Source organism: Numenius arquata, chromosome 9, assembly GCF_964106895.1.
Source record: "Numenius arquata chromosome 9, bNumArq3.hap1.1, whole genome shotgun sequence".
Taxonomy (NCBI): Eukaryota; Metazoa; Chordata; class Aves; order Charadriiformes; family Scolopacidae; genus Numenius; species Numenius arquata.
In genome coordinates, this window is record NC_133584.1 from 11,008,522 (window position 1) to 11,023,058 (window position 14,537).

General features: G+C 40.4%; 1 protein-coding gene across 1 annotated transcript; it reads left to right on the forward strand.

The window, feature by feature from the left end:
- Nucleotides 1–742: 742 nt before the first annotated feature.
- Nucleotides 743–14,211, forward strand: LOC141468372 (cytochrome P450 2J4-like). The gene is made up of 9 exons (XM_074153411.1): nucleotides 743–913; nucleotides 2,164–2,326; nucleotides 3,447–3,596; nucleotides 5,459–5,619; nucleotides 8,218–8,394; nucleotides 9,770–9,911; nucleotides 12,321–12,508; nucleotides 13,210–13,351; nucleotides 14,033–14,211. The coding sequence occupies exons 1-9, from the start codon at nucleotides 743–745 to the stop codon at nucleotides 14,209–14,211; spliced, it is 1,473 nt and encodes a 490-aa protein (XP_074009512.1).
- The last annotated feature ends 326 nt before the right edge of the window (nucleotides 14,212–14,537 follow it).

Genomic DNA, 14,537 nt, shown 5'->3' on the forward strand with positions numbered 1-14,537 from the left:
TGTCAAGACTGAAAGGGGGAATTCAGAAGCAGGCAAAACCCTCAGTGAAGTTAACTATTGCAGAGAGGCTAGCAAAAAAAAAAAAAAAAAGTGGTTGTGTATTAAAGCAGTTATATTTTCAATTACATTTGAAAGCCTAACAAATTTTGCTTTTTGTGTTAAGCATTAGATACTTGTATATCTATCTTAAGATAAATGCAGGCTTTTAACTTTTGTCAGCCTTGCCATTACTGGATATATGTGTACATGGAATATACACAAAACATTATAAAATCTCCAAGATTTAATATCCACTTATATTTGCATTCCTAATTTGTATGTATGGCTATTGCTTTTCTAAAAGCATTCATGAAGTATTTGTAGGAGAACATACCATCCACAACTGTTTCAGAAAATTAGATGGAGAATTTATGGGTGGATATGTGTGTCTATATTGCCTGGAAAATCTTAGCCCTAGTCTTTTAAGACACAGTTCCTACAAACCCTGTGATCCCTATTTGATAAATGCAATCTGAATGAGAAGAGGGAGAGGGGTACGCATCTGCTAGATAAGCTTGAGCATGAGAATGTCATGAGTGGGACAAAAAGGGAGTGGTTGTTAATAAAGAGGGAGGGTTAGGGGCGGGGAATACTTATTATATGAAATTTAAGCTCTTATGAAAAAACTGGTTGAGCAACCAGCCTTAATAGCTTCAATAGGCTATTTTCAATAAAAGACAGGCTAGTAAAAGCAGCCATTGAAATGTTGACAATAAGTCAAGTTTTTATAGCCTTGGTTGTATTTCTTCTAATTACGCAGTTTTTAAAGTTGCAAAGGCTACGGAGACGGCTTCCTCCTGGACCAATACCTCTCCCAATTTTTGGGACCTTGATACAGCTGAACTTTCAGTTTAATCGTGATCTCCTCATGAAGGTATTTATTTTCAGATACTCCTAATTATTTAAAAGTCTTTGTAATTTCCCGTTTCTCATGTTGTTTGCTATGTGAAAACATCCTCTCCCAAAACTACATTGGTAACATACTGTAATTGTTAACTAGCCACTGTGATATTGCACTCGCTTTGGTTCGGAACTGCTGGTTTGGTTGGCAAAGTAAGAAAAAGTTATTGCAGCATAAAGTAGTTTGCCAAGCTAAGAAAACTAGTATTGGAAGTTCTGAGTGTGTGAAAATCATTCTGATGGTTAAACCCATAGCCTTTTAACACTGAATTTGACAAATTCACTTGAAACTTGATGTCCTTCCGTCACCCCTTAATACTAAATCGGACACATTCCTGTGAAAATTGATCTCATTCAGGACTAAATAACTTCAGGGATAATATATCAGATTTGCAGTTAGGGAAAATAAATACTATTTTAAAAAAATTACTTTTACAGCATGGATTTTTAGCTTTCTGAGCACTGGTGTGCTCTAGCTTGAGCAGTTAATAGATACTTAAGATGCACTACGTGTGTACATGCTTGTTTGTATTGACAGGATCTAAAAAAAACCCACGAACCTTCTGTTAGTTGGTTTTTAAGGAGTCCTCCTGAGCACAAAGCCACCTCTGTTTCATTTTGTTGGTTCTCGCAGTGCTTTCAGGATTATTGATAGACAACTCCAGCGGCTTCTGTCACTGTGATTTGGAGGAGGCACACTGGTTTATTCTGACCAAGGCAGGAAGTAAGGACACTCTGAGACACGATGGTCTTACACAAGTTCCAGTACCTAAATACGTAAATGGGTGGGGGGAAAGAAGAAAGTAACTGTCCACTTGCTACAAGCTAGTTATTCCTCTGACATTTCTGTGTTCCCTTTGCACCATGTATCTGTACAAATGATAGAAACCCTCTTGAAACAAATTCATGCATAGAAAATGCCCTTTATCACATGAATCATTGTTAACTGAGTCTTGGCTTATATAAAGTAATAAAAGCTACCTAATGTTCATTGGTCTAGACTTGTGGCTCTGAAAAGCTGGAGTATTCGGTTGTTTCCAACAGTGAATGCTGGAAAAGATATTCATGCTTTCTCACAGATAATTGTAATCTTGTGGGAAACATGGAGAGCATCATTCCACCTTAGGGTTTGTCCTGTAATCAGTGTAAAAACAGGTTCATCCTCTGTTTGTTGCAGTGTGTGGGATTTCATCTGTGCTTTCCTGGCTTCTCTCCCATCTGTAGCTGGCAAAAATTCATGGCAATGTATTCACCTTATGGTTTGGATGGGCCCCAGTGGTCATACTGAATGGGTTTCAAGCAGTTAAGGATGGTATGACCATGCACCCTGAAGATGTTTCTGGGAGGCTGGTGTCTCCTTTCTTCAGAGCGATGGCCAAAGGAAAAGGTGAGATTTTTCTGGTCGTCACTATTGCACAGAAACATCATCTTGACAAATTGCAGCTCTTTTGTAGCTTTTAACCACTTCCAAAGGTACCACAGTAGCACGGTTTGTCTACAAGGAATGACTGCCAGGTGAACTGCAATGTAGGGAGGGGTGAAGACAGCCTTTGGACAGTAGGACGAGGAAAAGACAAGCAAAAGAAAAAATATTCATAATGCCTTGTGTGAAATATTCTCTGGAGCAAATTCAGAGGTGATGAGATGAGGCAATGGTAGATTGTGCCACAAAGCAGTGGAGGAAGAGCAGGAAACAGCCCACTTACTTGTCGTGGACTTACTGCCTCCCACCGCTACGTTTGCATTGAAGAGTGAGCTTGATGGTGGGATCTTCTTCCCATTACCTTCCTTTTGTGAATATTTTCTTACTCTCAAAATAGCATCTAGAGGTGCAGTGCACTTCTCTTTCAAGCTTGCTGTAGGTTTTATACTCCTCAACCAAACTGGAACTTCCTAAACTCCTGATTTTTGTCAACACATGCATTATGAAATAACCTTTATTTAATTTGGGACCCCAACTTTTTTTAAGGAAACCTAATTCCTCAGATATTTCTAATTGGAATTTGTTTCAGTCATTGGTGATTCTTATACTACATTAAAGATCCTTTTAGTATACGATGTTTATTTCTCCTGGAGATAGTTGTCACAAAGCCTAAGTACTGAACTTTTCTGCCCTGTGGACAGGAACTTTTCTCCCTGATTGTGGACAGTCAGAACTCTTCCCCTTTTCCCGTCATGAGAATCATTACCCTGGTCAGGTGAGCTCCAAGCATAGACGAGAGCAGGAGGCAAGCACTTCAGAGACTGTCTAGAGAAGCAGCTGTCAAACTTTCCGAGATAACTGGTTGTCTTGCATCAGGCTTAATCCTGCAAGTCGTTTTACTGCCAGTTGAGTTTGTTCATTTTAGCCCTGCCTGTGTGCTTATGTGCCCTTTGTGTCTTTGTGTCCATAGGCGATGCAATAGTTTCATTGTATTCTCTGTGGTTTAGTAAATCTTTTAACGTAGTCTTTGTCTAAAATAAATAAATATTAGCATGATAAAAAGCTCTTCCTTGAATGGATGCAGGGATTATGTTGGCAACCGGTCACACCTGGAAGCAGCAGAGGAGGTTTGCACTGAGGACTCTACGCAATCTTGGTCTGGGGAAAAGAGGTCTGGAGCATCGAGTTCAAGAAGAAGCCCACTACCTGGTAGAGTTCTTTGCAAGTATGAAAGGTATCTCTGCCATAAATACAGATGCATTTTTGTCATTAGTCTGATGTCTCTAGCACATGAACTTCTCTGTCCTGCTCTGAAATTAAGAGCAGCTTTTGTTCTACAAGAGACCATGCAGGGTCTTACATGGTGTTGCAGGGTCTATGTGGAATGGACTGAAAATGCAAAGACCCCAGTCCTGTGTTTTCAAACCTAGTGGGAGAATATTCTAGTTCAAAGTTATTTAAAAAACTACTAAAATTGGAAGGGAATTTGAAGCTTATTTATTATTTATATCATAGAATGCTTTAAGTGGAAAGGGATCTCTGAAGATGGTCTAGTCTAACCCTTTCCCAAAGAAGAGTAAATCAGAGGAGGTTTCTTAGGGCTGAATCCAGTTGGGTTTTAAATATCTGCAAGAATGAAGATTTCATTTCCTCTCTGGGTAACCTGTTCCAGTGTTCAGTCAGCCCTACAGCAAAAAGTTTCTTATGTTTAGGCATAATTTAATGTATTTCAATTTTTTCCCATTGCCTGACTTGATACCACTGAGAAAAGTCTAGCTCCATGTTCTTTATAACCCTCTGTCAGGTATTTATACACATTTAAGATACTTCCCTGAGCCCTCTCTTCTCCAGCCTAAACAGCCCCAGCTCTCTCAGCCTCTGTTACGTCAGATGCTCCAGTCCCTTAATTGTCCTTGTGGTTCTTTGCTCAACTTGTTTCAGTACGTTGATGTCTCCTCTTGTACGGGGGAGCCCAGAACCGGACCCAGCACTCCCGGTGGGTCTCACCAGTGCTGATCAGAGGGGAAGGATGACCATGACCTGCCAGCAATGCCTTTCCTAACGCAGCCCAGGATGATGTTGATGCCTTGTCTCAAGGGCACATTGCTGGCACATATATGGTGCTGGTGCATAAAGATATGGATACATTATCAATGCTGATGAATTAAGTCTTGTAACGCCATTTGCTTGCGCTCTGTAAGGCAGTGACTAGAATCTTGTCTTCATTACAACATTTTGCCTTAATCAACCCAGTTCAGAGCATGTGAGTTGGATTTCCCAATACTGATCATTATGCAAAGGCACAGTAAATCAAGACATGCTGTGGCTAGTGTTGTATCAATTAAAAGTAATTAAATCTAGCCCAATCCCATGGTTTAAGACCTAGGAGAGATTGAGATGTGATAACATGTGCAGGAAAGAAAAGCCCAGAACAGTAAGTTGTTAATCACAGTTGTGCATTGGGTGTTGGACAGTTGCATCAGTACATATATAAATATAGTTGTTTATAGACATTTATTCTGGAGTCACAAAAAAGGTTTTTTGAGATGAGTTTTTCATGTATTTGCTTTAAAATTCATCACAATTTTGTTGACACAATGGATTGAAAGAAGTTTATGCCATTTTATCTTACTGGAGGCTGTACATCTCTAGCATAGTGAGACAAAATATCATAGCCTGGCATGTATTTATGTCCTTGCTGAATAAGGCTGCCTCTTTTCTTACGGTTCTCCCCTCAGATTCCCTTTGACCACAGTGTCCTCAGTCATTCCCATGCTTGAGATCTATGTTGAATTTGCCACGTAGCAAATTTGCATAATTTTTTTTTTTCTTCTTTCTTCTAAATTTGATCTATCATATTGCCAAATATTTTTACACATCTGGCATTTCTTTAGGGTGCCACACATTCCTGGGATTATGGGATTGCACCATCGTTGTGAAGAATCAGTTTGATACTACAATTTTGTAAGAAGATTACTGCTTCTCTGTGAAATGCAATACTCTCTTGAAAGTTCTTTGCGTAACCTGTAATATTCTCTCATTTCACTAAAGCAGTACAGGAGGCCTTAGCAGTGACATTTATTATTATGGTTGCAGGGAAACCCATGGATCCTTCTTTCCCTCTCATTCATTCTGTCTCAAATGTAATTTGTGCTGTTGTTTTTGGACATCGCTTCTCCAGAGAGGATGAAACCTTCCATGAACTGATTAGAGCCACAGAGCGTCTATTCAAATTTGCAGGCAGCTTTATTCATCATGTAAGTAAACAATCTTTTGTCTTTTTCTGAATAAGACAGAAAGTGAGAAATGCAGATTCAAGAGGTAGCTGCTAGGCAAAAGTTTTTGAATGGGTGAGCGATGTCCCGTGAAGCTTTACTGGGCAGCACACTTTCTCAAAGTGTGATGGCAAAGCTCTACATACCAGCCTTGGCTCATTGTCCTGTGTGTGGGTACTGTGATAAGGTAATTTGCTCCTAAATCTTTGCAACGAGGCACCAGCTGATGGACTGCTCCTGGGTCATGTTTGTTACTTGGTTTCTCAACCCCCATGCACAACAGATTGCTGCCTTGGGCATCACGATTGTTAAGTATTAAATGTCAGGTTTAAAAATATGATTCACATGCCAAGCTTAGACACTATTTTATATACAGTCACCAGAGAGACGAATGATTCAAATACCTAAGTGTTTTGCCTGTGGCTACTTATCTCCATTTCCTCTATAAGAAGTGGAGACTTGAAGACTTCCCGGAGAATTCCAGTCCTTCACCCGGAGTGAGGAGCAGCTCTAGACGCAGGCAGCAGAAGATAGGAAAGGCTAAGCCAGCAAATATACCTGTACGCTTGGCAACCAAAACAGCACTCTTTTGAGAGTCAGGGATTTACCTGACACTGGAAGAGGCCTGCTTTGCACAGAAGTGTGTTCAAGGTTGCCCAGGAGTTCTGGTTCTAGTTCCACTTCTAAAGTGGTCCCCTACATATTATGTGTTAGCTTCTTAATGTAAAACACATAAGCAATCCCTGTAATACAGAGATCCCTCCACATCCCATGGAGCACTCTTCTCACCAGGTTATGATCAGGTTCCCCTTTGCTTAGCCTAGCTTTGGTCCTGTAAGTTGTGTCTAATTGTGGCAGGCGAGACCTACTTTTGGGATAGAGAATATACCTCCTTTTCTTCTCTTCCTCCTATCATAGCTTTGCTTTAGTCCAATGAAAAGATGCTGTTCTGGGAAATAAGGACAGGGGTTCAAACCATTCCAGAGGGAGGGCTGCAATCTTCCCACTTCCTGGATGCAAAGGGTGCTTGGTGTGATTTAAAAGGGGAAATTCCTGCGTCCACATCCCCATTTCTTAATTGGATTCCATGCTGTCAGGCACTGAAGGGGAGAATGCTGTGGACTGGGCTCTCCAGAAACGGAGAAGTTTTGGCAGGACCAATACCCAAGAAGGTGGATGGGCTCAGTTACTGTCTTGAATGTTGACAACTCAATTCCATTTACAGTTAGGGTGCCATAGTAGCTGGAAAGTGCATGGATTTGAAAGTAGGAATGCATGTAATCTGGGCAACCATATATGGTTAGTCAGACCACAGTTATATGTAATGCTTCTGAACAGATTTTGAAAGAAAAAAAAAATAACAGAGAATTAAACAAAAAGGATTGCTGGAGGTGTTCAAGACCAGGTTGGATGGGGCTTTGAGCAACCTGGTCTAGTGGAAGGTGTCCCTGCCCAGGGCAGGGAGGTTGGAACCAGATGATCTTTAAGGTCCCTTCTAACCCAAAGCATTCTATGATTCTATATCAATTTACCAAGGGCTGGACTACTGCCTTCCTGTGATAAGGCAATGCTTAATTGATAATTGGATTACTGACAATAAGAACTGATTTTCCAAAAGGACAGAAGAGCAGTCTATCTAATTCAGCCAGACTCCAGTGAACACCTAATAACTTGCTCTCTGCGGTATAATTAGGAGAGTACAAGAAGAGCTCAGCAAAATGAAGATCGAGAAAGGAAAGAACTTCTGCTGATAAATAAATCACGGGATTATGTTTTGGGCAGGAAAGGAACTATTAAGAGAAAATACACTGCAGCTACAAGAGTAATGTATACAAATTACCCAGGCATAAATATAGGCCGAAGATGAGAATGAACTTTCTAGCTATCAGAATAGGTGGAAAGCAGCTATTCTTAGGCCAGATTTTCCCAAACAGTAAGAGAGAAGGATAGAATTAATCTGGTTGTGTGAGCTAACCCCTTCTTCTTTTCTAGGGAAGAGCACTCAAAAATGTCAGGTAGCTGTTTCTGGGTTTCAAATGTTTCAAGTTTTATTGAGGACCCTTGAGAGCTTGTTTAGTAGAGTGTGCTTTGGGGGATTACTGAGGTTATGTACCAGCCGCTGGTAGCTGTCCTTTGCTCTGGATTCTATCAACTTCTTCTGTACAACCTGGTGAGGACAGTTTACAGCTGCTTTGCTTCTTCCTTCCTGATATTCTCCACTGGAGGGCAGGATCTCACTTTGTAAATGTCTGAATACAGTTCATTGTAATTGCATACATTAATTGAATAATTGAATAAATTAATACAATTCATTCTAATTTCAACCATTCTAATTTGGCTTGTGGTTGAGCTGAAAGCCTGTGCAACTCTGAATCTTACCATCAACACAGCTAGAAATTAGAGAGTGTACTGTTTCACAACTTGAAACCATAAACATAGTCTTTGTCAGAATATTTTACTCACGATGCCAAAACCACATCCTATGCTAACATGAACATTACCTTCTCCTTTTAAGTAGTCCTAAAATGCATTTTCTAGTGATAGAGACTTTATGGTACCGCTCGTGTGTCACTCCCACAGCTGTATGAAATCTTCCCCTGGTTGATGTGCCGTCTGCCTGGTCCTCATAAGAAGGCATTGTCTTGCTATGATGTCCTGAGCTCTTTTACAAGGAGAGAGATCAGAATGCACATGGAGCGTGGGATACCAGAAGAACTGCAGGATTTCATTGACTTTTACCTGGCTCACATTGAAAAAGTAAGTATTTGTTCTGCTTGATCGTGCATTCATGGAGAATAAGGTGAAATGGACCGCTAAATAATCCAGTCTGAGCCCTTCTATCACAATCTCTTACCTTTCATAGACAACCTAATGTGAATCCAGTAACCAGGGACTTGCTAAATCCTTTCTAATTATTGATAAGTCATAGCACCATGCAATCCTTTTATTTAAGGATGTATTAATACACTGCATTTTTTTCTCATTGTCACAAGTTACAAAATAATTTAAGGCATCCAGGAAAGAATATTGAATTTTCAAGTGGACCACAAGATGACTGGGAAGGTCTTGGGGAGACAGAGTGGGATGTTCCAGATAGGATATTTGGCTGGTAAGGGTTTGTCAAGAGAGGTAGGAATTCTTTATTAATTGATTCTCATATCAGCTGCCATACTTTATGTACAGGGTGGATGTCAGCCTAACTGGCTTCCAGTTTGTGTCTTCTTGTTTTAAATTTTTTAATATTGGCACAATATTAACCCATCTGGTCTTCCAAAGCATTTAACTGCTTCTAAAGTCTTTCATTGCTGTCCTAAGATTTATGAGACTTGCACGTCAGTGGACCAGAAATTGTTTCAGTGAACTCTTCTGGGACTCTGCTGGGTGGAAATCATCCAAGTTTGTTTATTAAAAAAAATTGAACTGTCTGTAATAGATACGCAGGAGCAATATAAAAAGATTAGATGATATTACAAGAGGGAAAACCATCCTTTGTACTTTCCAATTGATCCACTGGCAAAAGAAAAGCTCAAGACCCCTGAGTCCCTAAATTTAGACAATGAATTGCCCCAAACCGTAACAATTTTCTTTCATAGTTTCAGCATATGCGTACAAGTCCTCACACTTCTAACTGAAAACTGTAAAACCCCAGAGCAGCTGTACGTGAGTCATTGTGGCCTTGAACACCTGAACACCACAGGTTAAGAACTTCTGATGGCCCAGTGTTCATTACCTGGTCACTGTATTGCTTGGTAGAAAAACTAAGCAATGGAACATTACTTGAGGCATGAAGAATGACAGGCTGGTACATTCAGAGGAACATTTTCTTATGAAACATTCTAAATGTACCCTTATTTGCATGATTAAGCCAACAGTCCTTTTCTTTGGAGAACATGTGATTTAGCTTCATGATTAAGAGTGGAGTAAACATGGCTTGTCCGTGTTTACTTTGTGAAAAGTTAGCTTTTCATATTGATAATAATCTTTGGTGCCTGATATTCTTTATCAGTCTCTCTGTATTGTGGCATAGGCAGAACACACTGCAGCTTGGAACCAGGCATAAGATCACATTTAAACCTATTGTGTTTTTTCTAGCTTTCATGCATAAACCTCTGCTTTTTCTTATTATTTGCAGTCTAAAGACGTACCCAGGTCTACATACAATGAAGACAATATGGTTTATTCTATAAATGACCTTTTCTTGGGTGGATCAGAGACAACAAGCACTACTTTGAACTGGGCTTTGCTGTATATGGTGGCAAATCCAGACATCCAAGGTGAGTGGATAAGCACATCACAAATATCTCTGATGCAATAGAACAGCCAAGTTCTGAACATCTGCATGGATCAGAGATTATTCCTAGATACTGGTGTATGGCTGGTAGCACATGGACCTTTTTGTGCTGGTAGATCTGCGCTGGGCAGCACTGGCAGATCCAGAGTATCTGTAGACAAGCTCTTACAGCAGTCACGGGCATAAGGCAGTTTCCAGAAAGAGTTAACAGTTTGGGAAGTATACATATGTGGTTGTGGCTGATTGAGGTGGAGGGGTCGAGGTCTTTGGGGAAATGAGGACTGTGGTAGGGCAGTCAATGGAGTAAGAGGGCTAGAGATGCTTTTTGGGAAGCCAGAGGGTTTGGACACATCATCCTTGAAGGAGCAGTGGCCACTGCTGCAGTGATTGGTGAGGTGCTGATGGTACTTCAGGAAAATAAGTTGGGTTCTGTCTCAGTTGTAAATATGACTGATGGCTGAAAAACATTAACCAGAAACTGATGTGTGGTAGTAGGGATGTCACTCTTTGAAAACTTATTTTAATTCTGCTTCGTATTGGCTGAGTATCAGTGAAGGGGGCTACAGGGAGTCCTGTCCTTCTTTGTGCTCTGTAGGTCACAATAGTAGTAAAGATAATCACCTAAAGGTCAATTGGCAACTTTGGCTTTATTTTTGTCCATCAGTCCATTTATGATCCCAAGGTATCAGGGTGTCTATTTTATCTGTGATTAAATTAACTTTGCGATATACTTGAGTGTCTTGCAACAGAAATTATTCCAGTTGGGAGGGGAAATTTGATGGCTCATCTGTTATGTCTGCATATATTTAAGAAGTTTATTTTTAAGTCTAGCTTTCAAATAACCATCAATGGCTTTCATAGAGCATGGAAACTAAATGGAAACCAAAGAAAGAAAGATCTCTTGTGCTGGATAACAGAAATCTCATTGTTAGATAGCAGAATATGTGCAAATACCCAGAGGAGAAGAGAATTTTAAATGGAGGAAAGAGACGAAGATAAAGAAAAAATTGCTCAACTTGGAGCTGTCAGACAAGAAGGTCTACTTAATCTCATGTTATTGCATGTTTATTATCACCTAATGTAATTAAGGTTATGAAAGCACTGACTCACCTAAATAACTTTATTTGGTTAAATATAATACCTTGCAAATACTTGGGAAAGCAGGGTGTGTGCAGAGCGATCCTTCACGGGCTTCTTGAGTCATACATTGCACCTAGACTCTCATAATGAACTGACACCAGTATATCTGTCCTCATTTAATTGGTGGCTTCTTTTTGAACCCGTTCATACTTTTGCCTGGGTTGACACCCAAAGATAATGTTACACAGTTCCATTGTGTATCATATGGAAAAGTTTGGCCTTTTGCCTAATCACTGGATCAAGCTCTCCATGTTCTCTGAACGACTGGACCAGAGATGAGTATTTATACTTACACAGTGGCCGATCACTTCAAACTATAATGAATGCTGACGTAGTCGTGCTGGATTTTGCAAGCTAGTTCTTCATAGAAGGAAATGTACTTAAAATTTTTTCTGGATATACATTTTAAGTTCTGTAAGGTGTTAAAATCTCCGCTGTCAGGGTCTTACCTAACATAGTTTTGTGAAGGACTGCTGGCAGTCACTGAGCAGGCTTGATGTGAAGGAGCACAAACTGATCAATGCAGAATGGGCTTTCCTGCATCTTAGTGTTGCTTCAAAGGGCCTGGAAAAAGACAGGATCATTTGTTAAAAATTGAAGGCATTTTTATTATGTGTGTAATGCCTCTCTTGAAGTTTACAAAACAAGTGTTATACTTTTGTTAGTGCTTCCAGCACTCCTGTGTAATAAGTAATTTAAATCATTATATTCTTGATCAAAAGGCAGGTGTCAAGAAGCAGATCCAGGTGTTTTTAAAGGTATTTGGACATTGTTCTATTTGGCATTGCTTCACTTAACAGAGATCCTACATAAGAACCATTTCCTTTTAATAAGAATTAGGCTTTTAAAGCTGAGATTCACCTGGCTTAAATTCCAGAGAGCTGTGAGCTTAGTGGTTCTAACGGGCTGTAGGTGCCTGAGGCACCTAGCCAAAAGAAAACACAAAGATAAATTAGTTATCTTGCATTTAAGTGTTAGTAAGGCAGCTCTTTAAGAGTTTTAAATTTTTGAGCAACAAATGTCTTTTCTTAATCTACAATTAAATAACTTTGGACCCAGAAGTAGAGCTCCCATATGTTTAAACTGCTGGAACAAACTGCTACTTTTATTTTCTTTATAAAAGTTACTTACATTTTTACACTAATTTTGTTGCTGTCCTCATGGTTCTAAATGGGAAATATCTTTGAATGTGCACTTAATGAAGATACTTGGTGTATTTTTTCCACCTGCAATCATGAATATTTCTCCACAGAGAAAGTGCAGAAGGAGCTGGATGCCGTTCTGGGTCCTTCCCAGTTAATCTGCTACGAGGACCGAAGAGAACTGCCCTACACAAATGCTGTGGTTCATGAGATTCAGCGCTTCAGCAATATTATCTCAGTTGGCATGCCCAGAGTCTGTGTGAGGAACACTACATTGCTCGGCTTTCCCCTCAAAAAGGTACAGACACAGTTTCTCAGTTGCTACAGACCTTTCCTCCACCAGTAGAGCAAGGTGTGGACTCCAGTCTATTTGTGCCAGGGTCTTCTCCTCCACAGCAGTGGGGCTGAGTACCTCTGGGTCACAGCCTGAATGGAAACAAGGACAAGAAAACATCTGCCAGGCTGCATTGAGTGACACAGCTCTTGGGAGAGGGTTATCAGTAGGGAAAGATGCTCCTGGATGGAAGAGGGGATTTTAGCAAGGCTACTAATCAATGAAGACAAAACCTTAGATTGATACCCAAGAATACTGTGATTGCCTCGTGCTGATAAGGCATTGGAAAGATTTCTGACTGAATTTTTGTCTGCAGAAAGATCCAGGGAAAAGCATAAAGGTTTGCAAATAGCTTTCGTCAAATAGACTAAATCATAGAAACTTCGTGTTAGAAGTGAAAATGGGTTTAGTACAAATAAAGTTGTTAGTTTCTAGTGACAGGGCCACTTCCACTGACAGGCTTGGACTGACATTCTGGAACAAAAAGACTTCACATTCCTCCCAGCTCCTACTGGGGAAATGGACTTACTGACATACAACCCTGAACTCTGACAGTAAACTAACACTGGTCTCCCCTCGCCGGTTCTGGGGGGGACTCGGGGGGACTCCCCTCTGCTGGGGGAGGACTGACTGCCAGAACCGAGCCAGTGCTTTTCTCCTTTCAGGGCACCATAGTTTTTCCAAATATTGCTTCATCTTTGTATGACCCAGAGCAGTGGGAAACACCTCGACAGTTCAACCCTGGTCACTTCTTGGATAAGGACGGAAACTTTGTGAGCCAAGAAGCCTTTTTACCATTCTCAACAGGTAAATGGTCTGACAGCACAAACATGAATAGTTTGGATTGGGACTGTAGAATTAAGATGTTTATCAAAAACCTATCGGTCATTTATTTTAAATCTCTTTGTGGAAAGCAGTGATAAAATCAACACGATTATTTTCAGTAATGTTTCCCAATCCAACTATAAACATTCGTTCTACTGAACAAATGATAACATAGAAAATCAGAGATGTCCTGACAAATGTATACATCTAACCTGCCCTATTTTTGGAAGGAAATGCTCTGCTAATGATTATGGTTATTGGTTTGGGGCACACATTTCGACACCAGACCTACATTTGGAAAGTACTTGGAAGCAGCTGTGCTGATGCATTATGCATACAAAACTGGAGCACAACATCTCCCAGGAAGAGCAAGTCCTTATTCTTCATTTACATGATTGAACGAATTCCTTTAAAGTTGTCAGTCAAATGAAGATGAAGTTTCTGAGGTAATTGAAGTGAAACTCAGAGCAAAAGAACTGCACAGTTATCTGTAGCTGCCGAGAGGATTCTTTAAAGGAAGAATTACATGAAGTTTTGTGTCATTGATTGCATTAAGTCCTAAAGAAATTCCAGATTCAGCAAAAATACCTTTGCTTTGTGTGAGGATGAATACGATTGCTTTTGAGGTCAGGGTAATTTACTCTTCCCCTCTTCCTTCGGCAGGGCACCGTGTGTGTTTGGGGGAGAATCTAGCGAGGACCGAGCTCTTCATTTTCTTTGCCAACCTGCTGCGGGCGTTCACCTTCCGGCTGCCTGAGGGGGTGACGAAGATCAACACAGAGCCCATTTTGGGGGGTACACTGCAACCCCACCCCTACAGGGTTTGTGCCATTCCACGCTAGGCTGCACACGAGCAGCGTGTCACAGAGCATCTATTAGGCAATCTTACTTGCTTTTGTGAATGTACATCTCGACACCACATAACGTTTTTTTTTTGTATTGGGTATGAATTTTGCCTACAAAAGCCACCTTTTGTCTACAGCAGGTAATTTTGTTCAGACATATTACCTGCTCTTGAAGGTGATTTTTGGGGGGTTGGTTGTTCTGGGTTTTTTGGTTTTTTTTTTGGTAAAATTTCTTTTTATCTGGAGGGCACCATCATTCTCAGCCATAAAGCCAGCATGCAGTTGCTGTCTGGCCTGGCGGATTTACATCTGGTATGCTAATG